A 20,342-nucleotide genomic window follows, 5' to 3' on the forward strand; every position below is an offset into this window, starting at 1 on the left:
ATCAAGAGATGGATTGAGTGTGTAGAGTTGTCTCTGAAGAGTAGCCATGAGCAGGTCAAAAGCCTGTGGGTAAGAATCAGAGACTGAGGCAACAAAGGGAACCCTGTGGCTGGTGTTTACTACAGGCTGCCTGACCAAGGGGAGCCTATTGAAGAAGCCTTCTTTCTCCAGCTACAGGAGGCATTGTGCTTGTAGGCTCTTGTCCTTCTGGGGGACTTCAACCACACCAACATCTGCTGGGAAAGTAGCACGGCTAGCTGTAGGCAATCCAGGCAACTCCTGGAATGCCTGGAGGATAATTTCTTGAGCCAGGTAATTGACAGCCCGACAAGAGGGAAGGAGATACTGGATCTGATGGTCACCAGTGTAAACGAATTCTATCGGGGTCATCAAGATTGGAGGCAGCCTGGGCTGCAGTGATCATGCACTGGTGGAGTTTACTGTCGGGAGGGACATGGGTTAGGTAAGGAGTAAAGTAAGGCCCCTGAACATAAGGAAAGCAAACTTCCAGCTCTTCAAGGAGCTAGTCAATAGGATTCCCTGGGAAACTGCCCTTGGAGACAAGGGAGTGGAGCTGAGCTGGCAGATTTTTAAGGAAGTCTTCCCTAGAGTACAAGAGCTAGCAATCCCCAGGAGCAAGAAATTGGGCAAAGAAGGCAAGATACCAGCATGGCTGAGTCAGAACTTGCTCATCAAACTAAAGAAGCAAAGGCACAAGCAGTGGAAACAAGGACAGGTTACCTGGGAAGAGCATAGAGAAGAAGTATGATTGTGTAGGGATGGGGTGAGAAAGGCCAAGTCAAAGTTGGAACTGAATTTGGCAAGGGAGGCAAAGAATAAGAGGAAGGGCTTCTACAGGTATGTCAGACAGAAAAGGAAGGTCAAAGAAGGAATACCTTGATAAGCAATGTGGAAAGCTGGCAGCAATGGATGAGGAGAAGGCTGTGGTACTCAACAATTTTTTTGCCTCAGTCTTCACTGGCAACCTCTCTTCACACATCTCTTGAGTGGATGGACTGCAAGACGGACTGGGGGAGCAAAGTGCTTTACACTGTAAGTAAAGATCAGGTTCACGACCACCTGAGGAACCTGAACATACAAAAAAGTCTATGGGACCAGATGAGATGCATCCCAGAGTGCTGAGGGACTTGGCTGATGTAGCTGCCAAGCCAGTCTCCATGATATTTGAAAAGTCATGCCAGTCAGGGGAAGTCCCAGGTGACTGGAAAAAGGGAAACATTGTACCCATTTTAAAAAAGGGTAGAAAGGAGGACCCTGGGAACTACTGACCTTTCAGCCTCACCTCTGTGCCTCGGAAAATCTCAGAACAGATCCTCCTAGAAGCTATGCTAAGGCACATGGAGGACAGGGAGGCAATTTGGGACAACCAGTACAGTTCTGCCAAGGGCAAGTCCTGCCTGACCAACCTAGTGGCCTTCTATGATGGAGTGACTACATCAGTGGACAAGGGAAGAGCTACAGATGTCATGTGGACTTGTGTAAAGCCTTTGACATGGTCTGCCACAACATCCTTTTCTCTAAATCAGAGAGAGATGGATGCAATGAGTGGACTGTTCAGTGGATAAGGAATTGGTTGGACAGTTGCATCCAGAAGGTAGTGGTCAATGGCTCAGAGTCTCAATGGACATCACTGATAAGTGGTGTCCCTCGGGAGTCTCTATTGCCACCAGTGCTATTTGATATCTTCATTAATGACATAGACAAAGGGATAGAGTGCACTCTCAGCAAATTTGCAGATGAAATCAAGCTGAGTGGTGCTGTTGACACATCTAAGGATGGGACATCATCCAGAGGGACCTGGAGAAGCTCGAGAAGTGGGCCCATGGGAATCTCATGAGGTTTAACAAGACCAAGTGCAAGTTGCTGCACCTAGGTAAGGGCACTTTCATGGGGGTTCTTGCTAGATAAGTTCTCCCGGAGAGAAAAAGTTCAATTTCACATTCCTCTCATGAGAAACCTCCATGAGGACAGGCCTGAAGAGAGACATCAAGAGGAAGGGCAACAAAGATGGTGAAGGGTCTGGAGCGCATGTCCTATGAGGAGTGGCTAAGGGAGCTGGGGCTGTTTAGCCTGGAGGAGACTCAGGGGAGACCTTATCGCTCTCTACAATTGCCTGAAAGGAGGTTGCAGTCCAGTGGGGGTCTGGCTCTTCTCCCAGGCAGCTAACGACAAGAGAGGACATGGTCTCAAGCTGCACCAGGGGAGGTTTAGGTTGGATATCAAGAGAAATTTCTGCACAGAAAGGGTGATTAGACATTGGAATGGGCTACCCAGAGAGGTGGTGGAGTCACCACCCCTGTGTTACCAAATGATAAATGGTCTATGCCTGGTGAGCTAACACAATGCTTGTTCTCCAAAACTACTGGCCTATGGAAACTGCACACTGCCCACTGTGTAAGAAGGAGAACTGGAAGTTCACCAGCCTCAGTGTCCTGCCAACTCAGCCAGGTCACCTGGAACTTTGGGGTCTATGACCACCAGGGACCACCAGAGAGACTGCCAGGACAGAAGAATGCATGCATAAAGGGGAGGGGAAATATGTTACTGATCTTGGGGAAATGTTGGGGGTTGAATTGCTCCCTTTTCTTTCTGTGGAATTTTTCCAATTGTTATGCTAAGTATTTGTGGCTACAGCTTAGTAGCTATAGTTTTCTCTCGGGGGGGTGGGGGGGGGTGGGGGTTGGGGGTGGGGGATAGGGGGAGACCGGAAAAGGAAAGGTGGGACAGGGGCCTGGGATCTCTCGCTCTCTTGTGGAGTGGAAGGAAGACGGCCAGGGCTCCTACCTAGTGTCCTCCCTGCCATCCCAGCGCCGAGAGCCAGGTTCCCTGCCGTCGAACACTGCTCTGCTCCTCTCCCACTTCATCCTACTACCTCCGGACACTCTGCCGAGCACCACGACCGACACTGTGAGGGGGGAGTCGCTCCTCCATCCCTCTCACACCTGGGCCGCTGCTGCCATCACTCCAGCCCTCTTCAACTGCGCGGGACCTGCCCTGCCCCCACCACCAGTAACTGAGCGCAGAGAGAGGGAGCCTGTGGCCAAAAGGGACTGGAACTGATCTATACTGTTCTGTTTTGTTGTCAGTTTTTATAGCTGTTGTTATTTCTGCTGTTTGCCTTGTTAGATATATCAGTAAAGAACTGTTAGTCCCATCCCCATATCTTCTGCCTGAAAGCCTCTGATTTGAAACTATAATGATTAAAAGGGAGGGGTTTGCACTCTGCATCTCAGAAAAGGGGTTCTCGCCTTTCCTGCCTTTCCTTAGCAAATACCTGTCTTTCAAACCAAGACAGGAAATTATTATTTCACAGAGGCAGAAGCCTCCTACACACACCCTGAAGATGTGTAGGACTTCTCCCTGGAGTTTGGACACAAATTCCACGGAAACTTTCCCAGGAATTGAGTGAAGGAATTGCATGTGTATTCCGTCATCAATTTGGTGGTAAGTCACATTGAATCCTAATCTATACTGTTTCTTTGCTAGCTTTAATATAGGTACCTTTTGCGCATTGTACTTTTTGTCTACTAGTAGTTCTTTTTGTTTTATGCTGTGTAGTAAGTACTGTTTAAAGTCTTATGTCTGTAATTTTGTGTCTATTCAATAAATAATTCATTTTGTAATATACCTAATCTGCCATTCTTAAGAATTTGTGAATGAGAGCAATCTGGGATGCAGGCCACTCTAAACAGAGCTACTTCCAGAAATCTGAGTCAAAGGCAGGCCTTGTCTAAGCTCTTGTCTCAATTCATAACAGGGATGCTGGGGATATTCTGATGTCTCCCCTCCATCAGGCGGTCTGGAATCATGGTCCAGTAACAGTAAAGACCCCATTTTCAATCGTGATTTTAATGTCATGGAGAAAGGCAGCAGGAGTTTATAGAGAGGATCCAGATAGAGTGGCTAAAGTATTTGAAACCATAATTAGGACTCAGGACCCTGACTGGAATGATATACAAGTGATGTTAGATACATTGTTGGATAGCACAGAGAAAAGGATGGTGTTGACCAAAGTAGGTGGAGGGGGCACATGCTAATGGAGACTTAGAAGGAACTGTAGATCAGAATTTTCCTTAAACAGATCCAAGGTGGAACCTTAATTTACTGGGACCCTGAGATCATTTAACAAGTTGTCAGAGATGGATATTGTTTGATGTAAAGCATGCTGTACCGAAAGCCATGAACTGGTCAAAACTGTATGAGGCAAAGCAGGACAGAACTTAACCCCCACAGCTTTCATGGAATGATTGAAGGTGACTGTCAGAAAATATACTAATCTGGATTCTGAGAATCCAGAGGAGGCTGTACAGTTAGTAACTATCTTTATAGGGCAGTCTGCCTCAGATATTAGAAGGAAACTCCAGAAACTGGAAGGAGTGGAGTTGCATGACTTAGGAAAGTTGTTAGATGAAGTGTGGAAAGCATATCATAACAGGGATAGGAAAAAGGAACTATGGCAGGGTAGAAGGGAAAACAAGAGACACGACAAACTCCTTGCAACTTTGAGGGTGGCTAAGGGACCTGTGGAGGGTACTAAGGGCTAAAGGACTGGCCAACAGGGAGGTTGGGGGGGAGGGAACAAGGGGAAGGGGAGGCTGGAGGGTCCCACCATTTCCCCGACAATGGTTAGGGGAAGACTACTGTGCAATCTGCAAGGGAAAAGGGCATTGGAAGCGAGAATACCCACAGGCTGGTAAGCTGGACATGGTCTTACAGGCTGTTACAGTAGAAGATGAAGATTGACGGAGATGAGGGGATTTTACCCCAGCTGAACCCCTGGTTACATTGAGGCTGGGGAAAGAAGAAGTGGAATTTTTTGTGGACACAGGAGCAACTTATTCCATATTGAATGTATGTAAAGGGAAACTTAGTAGGGATGTGGTTAATGTAATTGGTGCTACAGGGAAAAGTGAAAATTGGTTATTTTTACAACCCATGAAATTTAAATTAGGAAAGAACTGGATTATTGACCAGTTTCTGTATGTGCCTGAATGCCCAGTCCCCTTGCTGGGGAAAGATTGGGAAAATTGGATGCTCAAATAATTTTTCTGGATGGGGAAATACAAATTCAAAAAACAGAATCAAAAGCCATTGAGGCAAGGATTTTTATGTTACAGGAGTCAAATGAATTGGACAAAATCCCAGAGGAGATAGAGAACACTGTGACCCTGTTGGTATGGGCAACTGAAATGCCCGGATGATCAAAAGTGACTAAACCGGTGAGAATTACTCTCAAACCTGAAGCCAGACCAGTAAGGCAAAAGCAATATCCTATTAACTGGGAGGCAAGGAAGGGGCTGGAAAAGCTTATAGAAAAATTTTTAGAATATGGGTTATTGAAGGAGTGTGAATTAGAATATAACACATCAATATTACCAATTAAAAAGCAAAATGGGGAATATAGGTTAGTGCAAGACTTAAGGGCTATTAATAAAATAGTGCCATTTATTCATCCAGTAGTTGCTAATCCCTACACACTTTTGACAGCACTAAAACGGGGAATATAAATATTTTACAGTGATTGATCTTAAGAATGCCTTTTTCTGCATACCCTTGGAGGAAAATAGTCAAGTAATAATTTGCTTTTGAATGCGAAAGTCCCACCTCTGGATGCAAAGTTCAGTTAACCTGGACTGTCCTACCGCAGAGGTTTAAAAATAGTCCAACAATATTTGGAAATCATCTAGCAAAATAATTAGAACAATGAAGGAAAAATAACACCAAAGGAGCAGTTTTGCAGTATGTAGATGACATTCTGCTGGCAGGGGAGACCCAAAACCAATGCCTACAAATGACCATAAGTCTGTTGAACTTTCTGGGACAGAATGGTTACAGAGTAACTAAAAGAAAAGCTCAAATAGGAAAGACAACTGTGAACTATTTGGGCTTTGAGATCATTCAAGGGCAGGGAATTCTTGGCTTTGACAGAAAGGAAGCAATCTGCCAAACTCTAGAACCATGGAACATCTGAGAATGATGAGGCTTTCTGGGAGTGGTCGGGTGGTGCCTGTTGTGGATATTAAACTATGGACTTTCAGTGAAGCCCATCTATGAAACCCTAAAAGAAACAAAGGAAGAACAATTGGTGTGGACTCCAGAGTCCCAAACTGCCTTCCAAGAACTGAAAAAGGCATTAATGACAGCACCTGCATTAGGGCTTCCTGACTTAACCAAGCCCTTTGAACTGTTTTTACATGAGAGGCAACATTTAGCCCTGGGGGTCCTGATGCAGAAGCTGGGAACCTGGAGGAGGCCTGTGGGCTATTTCTCCAAACAGCTGGACAACATGAGCAAAGGATGGCCATAATGCTTACGAGCAGTTGTTGCAACTGTTCTACTGATCCAAGAGGCAAGGAAGCTCATGTTTTTATCCCTCACATGGTGATACCTGTATTAGAGTGAAGGCGGAGGGGGGGGGGATTGGCTATCCCCCAGCAAGATGCTCAAATACCAAGTTGTGCTTTTGGAAAAGGATGATGTGGAATTGAAGACGACAGCAGCCACGGATTGAGCCGTGTTCCTTGATCCAAAGGCAGTGGATGAGGGAGCTCTGGCACATGATTGTCTCCAAACTATCGATCAGGTATATTCCAGCAGGAGTGATTTGTGAGATGATCCAATAGAGAATCCTGATTTAGAATTATTCACAGATGGGAGCAGTTTCATGAAGGATGGATAACAGATGACAGGATATGCAGTGGTAACCACTAGTGAAGTATTGGAAGCTCAATCTTTACCAATTAAGACATCAACACAAAAGGCAGAAATAATAGCATTAAAACAAGCATTAAATTTGGCAGTGGGGAAAAGGGTGAATATTTGGACTGATTCTAGGTATGCATTTGGTGTAATTCATGGCCATGGAGCTATATGGAAGGAAAGAGGATTGCTATCAGCTCAAGGATCAGCTATTAAACACAAAGAAGAAATTTTACAACTTTTGGAAGAAATTAAAAAACTAAGGGAGATGGTAGCGATGCACTGCAAAGCACATCAACCTGGGCAAACTAATGTTATAGTGGGAAACCAATTAGTAGATAAAGCAGCTCAAGGAGTAACTGAAAAAGGCATCCTAGCATTAGTACCACAAAGACAAGTTGACATATCTGATTTTAAGCCTAATTATGACAGTGAGGATCAGTGCTTAGTAAACACATTAAAAACCACTAAGAATCAGGAGGGATGGTGGGTAAAAGACAGCCAACTTTTGTAATGAGGAAAATAATGGAAAAAGAACACAGCAAAACCCATTGGGGAAGTGAGTCCATATCTAGTCTCCAAAGCTCTGTACTCATCTTAGGAATGACTGAAATAGCAAAATCAATCCTAGTGAAATGTTCACTTTGTTTAAAAAACAATCCCATATATAGGAAGAGGTCACCCCCTGGAACAATTAAACAGGGAAATTCACCTGGATATTATTGGCAAATAGATTTCTCTGAACTACCCAGACAAAATGGGTATAGGTATCTTTTGGTATTGGTAGATACTTTTTCTGGATGTCCAGAAGCCTTTCCCTGTCACACCAATAAAGCTAAGGAAGTGGCAAAAATCATGCTTAAAGAAATCATACCAAGATTTGGAGTACCACTTGGGACATCCTCAGAGACCCACATTTTATAGCAGATGTCGTGGAACAGCTGGGCAAAACTCTAGTCATAAAATGGGACTTACACACACCTTGGTGACCACAATCAAGTAGGTAAGTGGAAAGGATGAATCAGATTTTGAAATTACAAATTAGCGGAATGTGTCAGGAAACTTCCTTAAAATGGCCCCAGGCCATGTCTCTGGCTCTTCTGTGAGTCAGAATTCAGTCAAGGTCAAAAACCAAACTAAGTCCCCATGCTGTATGGATGGTCATATCAAACATCATCCGTTCTCAGAGAAATGCATTCAAAGGGAGAAACAGATTTAAATCTATACTTAATTTATTTAGGAAAAACCCTTGCTGGGCTCCACTGGTTTATAACCATATTTGGACCAGTTACTTTGGATGCACCGGTTCATCCATACCAACCTGGGGACTTTGCATATGTAAAGACATGGAACTCTGAACCCTTGAAAGAAAAGTGGAAAGGATGCTTTCAATTCCTCCTGGTAACCTACACTGCAGTTAAGGTGGAAGGAATAGAATCCTGGGTCTATCACATGTGGGTAAAACCAACAACCATGCATTAAACACAGCAGAAACAAGATTAATTAACACCTTGGAAATTTTTTGTATATAAATTCTATTGTGTTAGGCATATGATATGATTTTCTAGAGGGCTATTATTTATTGCATCTAAATGAAGAAGATAAATAATTGCATATTTATAATAGTAGTAGAAACTATGTTCTTAATCTCTGGGAAGGGAAAAGGGATCTTAAAGCTAGTGCAAGACTTTGGCAGATTACAGAATGTAACCTCTATAGCAGCTTTTTTGCCAACACCACCCTCTGCAGAAAATCCAGTTCCGTGGGGAGCTTTAGTCAGCAATTTGACAAAAATTTGGGAACACACATGGGAAGGAAATAGCACCCATGCCAATTGGACAGGAATGGAAGGAGAATATTCTTTACAATAGACACGTAATGATGATACTGTTAAAAATTGTAATATCTCAAAATCAGATCTGGAAATAACCTCGGAATATTTATTGGCCAACAGACTGTGCTAATACCCTTTGGGGATGTCAAATACCTGAAATATGGAACAGCCCTCAAATGGGACAATGGGAATATATTCAGACAGTTCAGTGGTGTCTGGACTGGGAAAGGAATCCAGGCCTCCCAGAAGACCCCTTACAGGTTGGCATAAAAGATTCTGATTTAATAAGGTCAAGGCAAAAGAATCCAAAGATAAAAGTGGAATTGCACTCAAGTATACACTTGTAAGAAGATACAGCAACTCATGACTGTGGCTCAAGCTCTAAGGTTAGGATGTGTTTGTAGAAATTATTCTACCCTTAACGATGCCTCGTCTCACCTAACAAATAACAAGACTTGAAGAGAGATAGACTATCAGCAGGACACAATAAAATCATGAGGACCTACAGTATGGGTGAGAAATAATGGGATCTGGACCACACATGTGCCTTTGGGAGAATCAAGAGTGTAATGGACACTGGGAGTATTAACATTATGTCCCTTGTGGAAGGAGTCACAAGCCCAACTATGGGAAAAAGTTAAATGTGATGAGACTTGGAAACACCCCAGTACAGAAACCATAGTGGGATGGATTTTAAAATCCATCTTCACTTCCTAAATATCTACCTTCAGAAATAGATTAACCATACACAATTTGACTTTGCAAATGGAAACTTTAGCAAATGCAACTCAATTGGGGTTCACTGAAATAAATGAACAATTGCAAGTAACTACTAAAATAACCTTACACAACAGATTGGCCTCAGACTTATTGCTGCTACATGGACATGGAGTATGTGGATACTTGAATTTAGACAGCAATACCTGTTGTGTCCACACTCCAAATGTGACTGCTAAATTGGATGATCAAATAGAGAGGATAAAATCAGTTGCTGCATCCAGCAGAGAATTAAGGATAGGATTAGAAAGTAACTGGCTAAACAAAATATTTAAAGGATTTTAATTTTCTCTGACTGGTTGGTTGGCCTCACTTTTGAAAAGTATAATTGTGATCACAGCAATAATTGTGATTATGATGCTTGCTTTAAGCGGCATAAAAAACATGATTGCTAATGCAACATGAGGAACTTATATGATGTTAGTAAAAAGGCAAAGTGAAGCTTATGAAGGCTTGCAAAGAAGACAAGTTTCACAAGTCTCAAAGAGGGGGAATGTTACCAGATGATAAATGGTCTATGCCTGGTGAGCTAACACAATGCTTGTTCTCCAAAACTACTGGCCTATGGAAACTGCACACTGCCCACTGTGTAAGAAGGAGAACTGGAAGTTCACCAGCCTCAGTGTCCTGCCAACTCAGCCAGGTCACCTGGAACTTTGGGGTCTGTGACCACCAGGGACCACCAGAGAGACTGCCAGGACAGAAGAATGCATGCATAAAGGGGAGGGGAAATATGTTAATGATCTTGGGGAAATGATTATCATATGTATGTTTAGTCTAGGACAATCAATGAATGTTGCCCTGGTGTTTCTGGCCTTCTGATGTTGATACATTCTTGTTACACTTTCTCATACTCTTTCTGATAAACAGTGGATGTTTTGCATTCCTCTTTGGAGGAAGCGAGCATTGAGGGACAGGTGATGAAACCAGTGGAGTCAGGAGGCCTTATCATCACTGTCCAAACCGTGCTCATTGTTGGGATTCTATAAATAGACATGCAATGAAAATAAAGTTCTCTTTTCCTGCTCAACCAACTTGGAGTCAGGTGTGTGTCATAACAGCAACAAATGAATATGTATGTTAAATACAGTATATAAACAGAAACTTTCCCGTACCTGGAGGTGTTTAAGGAAAGACTGGACGTGGCACTTAGTGTCACGATCTAGTTGACATGATGTTGTTAGGTCATAGGTTGGACTCTATGATCTCAGAGGCCTTTTCCAGCCTAATTGATTCTGTGATTCTGTGAAACTCATTACAAGGCAGGAACACAGTATGGCATATAAGCAATGTTATGCTTAAAAGAGTTGAAACAACAAAGATGGCTGCAAGGAAAAAAAAAGATAAGTACCTCACTAAAACTGAAAGCAGAAACTTTTCTTTTACATTGTCTTTCTTTCTCTGCCAAATAAAATAATCAGATAAACTAGGTTAGCACAGATGAACAAGGTGAGATAACTGCAAAGTAGACAGGCAAAACAGCAATGAGCAGCAGTGCAAAATAGCTTGTGTTAAGGAAAAAATCTCATTCCCTAACTATTGTACCAATTGTTCTTTAGAGTATGAAATTGTATAAACTTTCTTAAGATAGATATATATAGTTTACATTGTATACTGCATAGTCATGGTTAAGTCAGCATGACTAAAGGGCCCCGGTTCATTGCAAGGAGGAGGACAGGCTCCACCTTGAAGAATAAAGGATAGCCCCGGACTACCAAGATAATGCCAACATCCTAGCCCCTCTAACAAACATCTCTGTGAAACCCTCCCATTAGTTTGCATTATAGATAACTAACTGTAGCAAGACTAGAACATCTAGATCAAGAAAGAAGCAGATGGTGATGATGCCATAGAATTATAATTGCTCTTCAGAACAGCAGCATATGTGTGTTAAGTAGGGATTGGTCAAATAGTGTTGTACCTGAATGCTTGAAAGGTATAAGAACTGTGTAAAACTGCGTTTGGGGTGAACCGATTTGAATGGGATACCTCATGTGCATAAATAAAGAATTGCTCTTGTAATCCTATACTTTGCATCCTAGCCTCTCTCCTCAGCCTGCACAGACCAGTTGTGAAATTTTCTTAACACTTGGCAGGCATATGAACCAGAGGTTAACTATGTAGGGAACAGCTTCATGCAGCTCTAATCAATTATTAAATATGCTTACTCTTGGTTTTTACAAGTGAGTTCAAAACCAGTATTTGACAGTAGTTTTGGAACTATATTTTGCTTCAAACACCACAATAAACTTGTCACCAAATTGCAAAACCTTCAAAGTTTCTTCCCTTGTTAAAATTAATCAAAATCCATTCCTTTGTATTCTGCAGGGACTAAGTAAACTTTCATACCAAAATTCTCTGTTTACTTTACAAAGCTTCCATGAACATTGTGGAATTGGCTGGATGAAGACAGACGGAGTTATAGACAATGGCTCTATGTCCAGGTGGAGGCCAGTGATTAGTGGTGTCCCTCAGGGCTCTGTCCTTGGACTGGAGCTCTTTAATATCTTTATCAATGACATAGACAATGGGATCGAGTGCACCCTCAACAAGTTTGCAGATGACATGAAACAGTTGACATGTGCAGTTGACACAACAGAAGGAAAGAATGCCATCCAGGGAGACCTGGACAAGCTTGAGAAATGGGCCACAAGAACCTTATCAGGTTCAACAAGTCCAAGTGCAAGGTGCTGCACCTGGGTCTGGGAAATCCCAGACGAGCACAGACAGGGAGAAGAAGTCATTGAGAGCAGCCCTGCAGAGAAGGACTTGAGGGTTCTAGTGGACAAAAAGCTGAACATGAGACAACAGTGTGTGCTTGCAGCCCAGAAGGCCAACTGCATCCTGGGCTGCATCAAAAGAAGAGCGGCCAACAGGTCGAGGGAGGGGATTCTGCTCCTCTACTCTGCCCTCTGGAGTACTGCATCCAGCTCTGGGGTCCTCAGCACAAGAAAGACCCAGACCTGTTAGAGCGGGTTGAGAGGAGGGCCACAAAGATGATCTGGAGGCTGAAGCACCTCTCCTAGGAAGACAGGCTAAAAGAGTTGGAGCTGTTCAGTCTGGAGAAGAGAAGGCTCTGGGGAGACCTCATTGCAGCCTTTCAGTATTTAAAGGGAGCTTATAAAAAAGAGAGAGAGCAACTTTTTTACACAGGCAGATAGTGATAGGACAAGGGGTAATGGTTTTAAATTAAGAAATATTTAAATTAGATGTTAGGAAGAAATTCTCTACTCAGAGGATGGTGAGGCACTGGAACAGGTTTCACAGAGAGGTTATGGATGTACCATTCCTGGAGGATTTCAAGGCCAGGTTGAATGGGGCCTTGAGCAACCTGATCTAGTGGGTGACAGCTCTGCCTATGGGGGGGGGGAAGGGACACATATGTTGGAATTAGATGATCTTGAAGGTCCCTTCTAACCCAGGTCATTCTATGATAGTGTGAAAATCTACATACATGTATACATATACCAATTATATGCAGGAGAAAAGAAAGCATGTCAGAACATCTTGACATCGCTAATTTACTTTAAGGAAAAAGTAAGATGTCCGGGTTACATGGCTATTCAAACAAAGGACAGTGTTTTGTAAATATTATGTCTATGGCTGTCCTTGGTGTGTTATCAGGAAAGCTAATAGAACTGGCGTGCAGGCAGAGCTTAGCCTCTCTGACTATTGTCTGCTAGAACTTTTAAATCCTATGGTGTTATCTTTGGTCTTGGGCCTGCCCTGATGCCTAGCTTGGAGAGATCTTCCCCACTGGGAATACTGGGTGAAGATGTTTGGCCCCCAAGCCCCTGCAGGTGCATCTGCACGAGATGCTGTGGAAACTCTTCAGTGGTGCATGGAGCAGATACAACAGCTTGAGTCACAGTATTCACAGGAACTGGGCTCATTACTGGGTGAGAGATGGGAGAAGACTCAAGCCTTGATAGAGCAGTTCTGTCATCATGTAGAGGCTCTAGAAAGGACAGGCTGTGCGTCTCCCTCACTCACCCTCACAGTAAAGCATTATTCCCTGATGTTCAGACAGAACCTCTTGTGTTTCACTTTTTGCCCATTGCTTCTTGTCCTGTCACTGGGCACCACAGAAAAGAACCTGTGTCCCTTTTCTTTGTACCCTCCTGTTGCAAAATGTGGAATACGTAAAATTTTCTTAATAAATGATGTTCTTTGATGTTTTGATCCTTGTATACTTTCAAGCCTAATCAACAAGAAGGGAGATTTAATTAATGAAACAGAGAGCAGCTAACAAGCTCTAAGTGATGTCCAGGTGCTAGAAAAACAAATTACTTGTTAGTAGAATTGCCTTGTTCAAGTTTAGGGCTGGACATGCTTCAATGATTTCATACCTAGGAGGATGTTTAACAAAGCTTGGGAAGAAGGATGCCCACTGCTAATGGACACAAAAAAAATGCAGTTTATGGGACATCTGGCAGAACTCCCAAGATAAGGAAGAAACTAATAAAGCCAACCCAGTAACTGTGCTGAAATCAACTCCAACTGGATAAAAGGCAATTCCAGCAGGGGGAGACCATGACCACCAAGTCATGGACCACTGACAAAAAATCCACCGACCCAAAAGAAGAGAAAGACTGGGCATGCAGACTAATTAGCATGAGAAGCAAAAGAATCATTAACCAATAGAAGAGAGAATACTAATTAATAAGAGAATTATGTAACTTGTATCCAGTGAACACTAATTCCTTTGTTTGCTAAAATATAGAAATAGTAAAAAGTTTTCATAGCTGGTATGCTTGATTTGTGGAATTCCACCTGGCACCCAGGCTTGCACAACTCAGAAATAAATAATCAATGTCTCTCATGAGTGTGCAATTATTGGCTTGTCGCACACTGGGTAACAAATCTGATTTTTGTGGACAACACTCCCTTCAGATATTTGTAAACATTGATAAGATTACCCTGTCCCCCTGACCCTTCTCTTCTCTTCTCTTGGCTAAACAGTCACAGCTGTCTCAGTGCTTCCTCATGAGCAATGCTCCAGACCCTTCATCATCTCCGTGGCCCTTCTCTGGACTCTCTCTGGTATGGCCAGGCCTCTCTTACTCTGGGGAGCCTAGAACTGGACACAAGATTCCATGTGTGGCCTCACCAGCACTGAATAATGTAGAAGGATCACCTCCCTCAACATGTTGGCAATACTTTGTCGAATGCAGCCCAGGATGCCATTTGCCTTCTTTGCAGCAAGGGCACATTGCTGGCTCATGTTCAATTAAGTGCCTACCAGGGCCCCCAGATCCTTTTCTGCTAAGATGCTTTCCAGCTGGGCAGACCCCAGCATGTGTACTGGTGCATGGGATTATCCCCCTTCAGGTGCAGGACTTGTCACTTCTCCTTGTTGAGCTGCATGAGGTTCCTGTCAGCCCAATTCTGCAGCTTGTTGAGGTCCTTCCAGATGGCAGCATGACCCCTTGGTGTATCAGCCACTCCTCCCAGTTTGGGGAGGAGTAAAATGAACTCATCTCAGCCAGACCCAGTACAGGTGTCATCATCAACCTGTCTGGGGGTACACTCTGTCCCATCATCCAGACCATTAATGAACAGGACTGGATTCAGTATTGACTCCTGGGGTACACTGCTAGTCACTGACTTCCAACTAGACTTTGCTCTGCTATTGATCACCATCCTCTGGGCCTGGCCATTCAGCCAGTTTTCAGTCCACCTCACTGTTTTCTTATCCTGCCTATACATCAATAGCTGCTCTATGAGGATCTTATGGGAGACAGGGTCAAAAGCCTCCCTGAAGTCCAGGTAGACAATATCCACTGCCCTTGGTGAAGTCATGCTGACTAGTCCTGGTGATTTTCTTGTCCTCCATGTCCTTAGAAATGGTTTCCATGATTAGTTATTCCATCACTTTCACAGAGATTGAGGTGAGGTTTAGTAGTTTATAGTTTCCTGGGTCCTTCTTGCCCTTCTCCAAGACAGGAGTGACATTTGCTTTCTTTAAGTCTTAGGCCAGTTCTCCCAACCACCATGTCTGATCAAGGATAATCAAGAGTGACCTAGCAATGACAACTGCCAGCTCCCTCAGCAGTCATGGGTGCATCCCATCAGGGTCCATGGACTTACCTATGCCCAGTTTGCTTAAGTATTCCCTAACCTGAGCCTTTTCCACCAAGGGTACAGCTTTCTTGCTCTAGGCTATCCTTCTGGTCTCTTGTGCCTGGTATTCCCAAAGGCTGGTCTTCCTAGTAAAGACTAAGGCAAAGGCAATGATAAATACATATTTATTTATTCTGAAAACAAACAATACAGAGATTTATATGAATTGAAGAATGATGTAAGCTATTTGGAAGAGATAGAATGATTTTAAAAAACAGTAAAGGATACACGGCAAAGGCCAAGACAAGCAGACACCATACTACACTGATATTAATTTCTTGTGAGGGCTTCATGATAGTGTAATAGGCTTCAGTCACCACATACACAACTGTAGCTGCAACAGTGAAATCCACCAGCCACTGATATTCAGGAAAATAATGCAATGCTGAAAAATACAAGTTTGCAAATCTTTAAAATTGCAATTATATTTTTAAGGCAATTGCCAACATATACAAAAAGGGATGACAATTAAAGATTATTTTCAAATACTTGAGGTCTAGGTCCAGTCTAGATCCAGATTATCCAGGTTAAGAGACACTTGTTTTTTCACTCAGCAACCTCTTGTTTTAACCTGAACTTCACTCTTCACCTCTGTTACTTGATACTGGATTACCACTCAGCAATTTATAAGGTTACAGGGTTTTAGTATTTTATCATCTCAGCTTTTATGCATTAATCTAATAACTTAAAAAATAATGTCTAATTTAGATCTCAAAATCCAGATTAAAAAATAGTAATCCACTGAAGTCTAGCTACAATTCTAGATAAGTTTGATTCTCTGTTTAAGACTAAAAGCTCATTGACAATCATATAATGTACTACATATAATTGCTTCCTCTTTTTCTTTAAAAAAACCCAACTTAAAACATTGATGGTTTGTTCTTCAAGATCTTGATAACCAGTAACTCATTGTGTAAACATCATCCTAAACATTCTGGGGAACATGCTGTGTTCCATGCAGGTTGGGTGATTTAAAAAGAGAGAGCTTTTCTTTCTCCCATAGATGCTAGGAACTGCAAAGAACAATTCTTGACAATGAAGTTCAGTCTGCGCCTCTGCATTGGGTTTGCGTGACAAAGATTCGCTATGGGGGGAGCTACAGGGGTGGCTTCCCTGAGAAGCTGCTAGATGCTTCCCACATGTTTGACAGAACCAGTGCTAGCCGGCCTCAAGACAGACAAAACTGAGCCCAGGAAGAAGGGAAGGAGTGGGGGGGAAGATGTTTTAAAATTTGGGTTTATTTCTCATTATCCTACTCTGATTTGATTGGCAATAAATGAAATTCATTTCCCCAAGTCGAGTCTGTTTTGCCCATGATGGTAATTGCTGAGTGATCTCTCCCTGTCCTTATCTTGATCCATAAGGCTTTCATTAGTTCCTCCCCCCCCCCCCCCTTTCAGCTTGTTACCAACCAAGTTATATTTCTTTATAAAGGAATCTATGAAACAGTGGCAGAAAATGTTGGGACCAAATCAACAAGAGGGGAGATTTAATCTTTGAAACACATAGCAGCTGACAGGCAAGCTCTGGGTGATGTCCATGTGTTAGAAAAACAAATTAAAGTTTAGAGCTTGCCATGCTTCAGTGCTCTCAGACCTGGGGGAGGAAGTTCACAAAGCCTGGGAGAGAGAGATTGCTAAGAACTGGACACCAGGAATGCAGGCTTTATAGACTGCAAGGACATTTTGCAGAAACCAGAGATAAAAAAGTGTTGGGGGTTGAATGCTTCGCTTTTCTTTCTGTGGAATTTCTCCCATTGTTATGCTAAGTAATTGTGGCTACACCTTAAAACGACAGATAATGTTCTCTCGTAGCGGGGTGGCTGGAGGGGGAGCGGGGGGGGGAACCGGAAAAGGAAAGGTGGGATAGGGGGGTCTGGAGCGGGGCTCTCTCTCTCGCTTGGCTCATGAGTGGGAAGACAACCTGGGCTCTGCTCTGGCATCTTCCCCTGCCATCCCAGCGCTGAGATCCACGCTCCCTGCCTTTGGACATCGCTCTGCTGCTCTCCCATCTCACCCTACTACCTCCGGACACTCCGCTGAGCACCACGACCGACACCGTGAGGGGGGAGTAACTTTCCCCATCCCCTCTCTCCCCTGGGCCGCGGCCGCCATCACCCAGCCCTCTTCAACTGCGCGGGACCTGCCCTGCCCCCACAACACCGGTAACAACACAGGGAGACGGCCTGCGGCCAGAAGGGACTGGAGCGGAGCTAGACTGTTTCTGTCGCCAATTTTTATAGCTGTTGTTGTTTTTCTGCTTTGTTAGATATCAGTAAAGAACTGTTATTCTTATCCCCATATCTCCTGCCTGAAGGTGTCTGAATTGGACCTAAAATAATTAAAAAGGAGGGGGGTTGCACTCTGCATCGCAGAAAAGGGGCTCTTGCCTTTCCTTAAACCATACCTGTCTTTCAAACCAAGACAACTTTTGGCGCCCAACGTGGGGCATTGCCTGAGGGCATTGAGAGAGGGGTAGAAAAGGGGATAACAGTTCTTAAATTACCCAAGCTTGTGGTAGGTGACACCATGCTGTCCAGCTTACCCTGGATTGGCCTCCATGTGGTCACTGCTATATCTCTCCCATTTGCAAGCCCTTTTTTAAACATGAGTTTCATAACCAAGGTTACTGTGGCTATTATCCAGTTTATTATGTGGGTTGATCAGTTGAGGAATTCATGGATTTTTAATTTTCTCTGGAAGATGGCCACATGGATTCAGAGCTATCACACTCTAAGTGTGTGTTTCTGGGGCTACTTCAATAATGGTACTTACTGTGAGGAAGTGGCAGCAGGTGAAATTTTTTCTCAACCCATCACAGGGTTTTTGAAGTTCACCCCACCAGTCTTCAAGGGGTTCCAATCCACTTTAAATGCTAATGACATTATATTGTGGCTAGTGTTGCTTATATCCCTGTTAAACCTGTTCTATCTAACATTCAGAGATAAGGGGAGATTGACTTGGATAACAACCCTGATACATACCCCGGGGATTAGTGATGTTACCCCAGAGCCTGATCCTGTCCCAGAGACTAGGGAGGTTACCCCAGAGCCTGATCTTGTCCCAGAGACTAGGGAGGTTACCCCAGAGCCTGATCCTATCCCAGAGACTAGGGATATTACCCCAGAGTTTGACCCTGCTCCACAGCCCACCTTGGAAAGAAACCACCCGGAATGGGTGGGGGTGCTAGCAAAGGAGATACGTGAGATGGGCCAGATGCTGAAGGAGTACCTCTCCCCAGCTGGTGAGAAACCCTCCCCCTGCCTTAAAGAGGGAGACTCTGATGGTGCAGCAGTGGGACCCACAGATGTTACATCTGTCCAGGTTCCAGCTGAACTGCAAGGGCACTCACAGCCAGCAGCAGTTGCCCCTGTGGAAACTAGGAAGTCTAAGATGAAAACAAGGCACCTAAATAATAAAGGTCAGGAAGGGGGCCCCTCACAACCAGCAGGGGAGCCAGAAGTTGAGATCATCACCGAGTCCCTGTCATACGAGAGTCTCCGTAACCTGCGAAAAGACATTGTACGACAGGGCCGTGAGGCTTTTACAACCTGGTTACTGCAGGTCTGGGACCTTATGGGTACAGGTGTGCAACTGGATGGTACTGAGGCAAGGAATTTGGGAGCCTTGACCCAGGACTCAGGTGTGGACCAGGTATTTGTAAGGGAGACAGGTCTCCTTTCCCTCTGGGAGCGACTTTTAATGAGTGTGAAAGAAAGATTTGTCCACAGGGAAAGAATGCAGGAGTACCACCAGAGAACACGTTGGAATACCCTTGAGGAAGGGATCCAAAAGCTGAAAGAAGTGGCAGTACTGGAGGTGCTCTTTGGGAGGAATGGACAGCATGACAATGACCCTGACAAGGTCAGGTGCACAGGGCAGATGTTGTGGAATCTGGCAAACCTGGGCCCATCTCAATATACCCCCTTTATTACAATGATTGATGCTGATACCAACCAAGTGACAGTAGGTTCTGTTGCCAACAGGCTCAGGAATTATCAGAGTATGATGGCTGGCCCAGTGCAGGCTCATGTCTCTGCTGTGACTAAGGACCTCAGAGAGGAGTTTAAGGAGGAGATGAAGGAGATAAGGGAAGAGGTGAGGAAGATCAGTGCAGCACCAGTGAGAGTCATAGACCCCAAAAGTAGAGCCCAATGCCCCCCAGCTAGGGAGAGAGGGTACACCCCACGTGCTGACCTGTGGTTTTTTCTACGTGACCACAGGGAAGACATGAGAAGGTGGGATGGGAAACCCACTTCTGTCCTGGCAGCACGGGTACGCCAACTCAGGGAGGGGAACACCAACAGAGGGAACTCCACTAAAGTGAGGGTAGCCTCAGCCTCCCATGGAGGTGCAGAGTATTTCAGAAGGGAGGATGATCTGTCAGATCCCCTTGAAGGAACCTCCACTATGTATGCCCAGGAGAGAAATAATAACCAGGGCTAGAGGGGCCCTGCCTCTAGCCAGGGAGAGGCACGGGAAAACCGGATCTTTTGAACGGTGTGGATCCGATGGCCTGGCACATCAGAGCCACAGGAACACAGAGCATTGGTTGACACTGGTTCACAATGTACATTAATACCATCAGGACATGTCGGGAAGGAACCTGTTTCAATTGCTGAGGTTACAGGGGGATCTCAGGAATTTACTCTGCTGGAGGCTAAGGTGAGCCTGACTGGGAAAGAGTGGCAGAAACATCCAATTGTGACTGGCCCAGAGGCACCATGTATCCTAGGCATAGACTTCCTCAGGAATGGCTATTACAAAGACCCAAAGGGACTCAGGTGGGCTTTTGGAATAGCTGCTGTGGCAGCAGAGGGCATTAAGCAGTTGAACACCCTGCCTGGGCTATCAGAAAACCCATCTGCAGTGGGACTCCTCAGAGTGAA

General features: G+C 44.2%; 1 protein-coding gene across 12 annotated transcripts in view; it reads right to left on the reverse strand.

Annotated features, from left to right (window-relative positions):
• The window catches only part of LOC148220029 (transmembrane protein 161B-like), a 169,575-nt gene that overhangs the window by 26,410 nt on the left and 122,823 nt on the right, over positions 1 to 20,342 (reverse strand). For 7 of the 12 annotated variants that reach the window (XM_088155441.1, XM_088155439.1, XM_088155440.1 and 4 more), the window contains one exon: positions 15,683 to 15,839. The exons of 3 other annotated variants lie outside the window; for them this stretch is intronic. In XM_088155441.1, coding sequence (XP_088011567.1) covers positions 15,683 to 15,839 — 157 coding nt within the window. Of the gene's footprint in view, positions 1 to 10,446; positions 10,657 to 15,421; positions 15,551 to 15,682; positions 15,840 to 20,342 lie in introns of all 12 variants that reach the window. 2 more of the 12 variants (XM_088155449.1, XM_088155448.1) reach the window with 2 other exon arrangements.

This window comes from Sturnus vulgaris, chromosome W (genome assembly GCF_052056855.1).
Source record: "Sturnus vulgaris isolate bStuVul1 chromosome W, bStuVul1.hap1, whole genome shotgun sequence".
NCBI classification, from domain to species: domain Eukaryota; kingdom Metazoa; phylum Chordata; class Aves; order Passeriformes; family Sturnidae; genus Sturnus; species Sturnus vulgaris.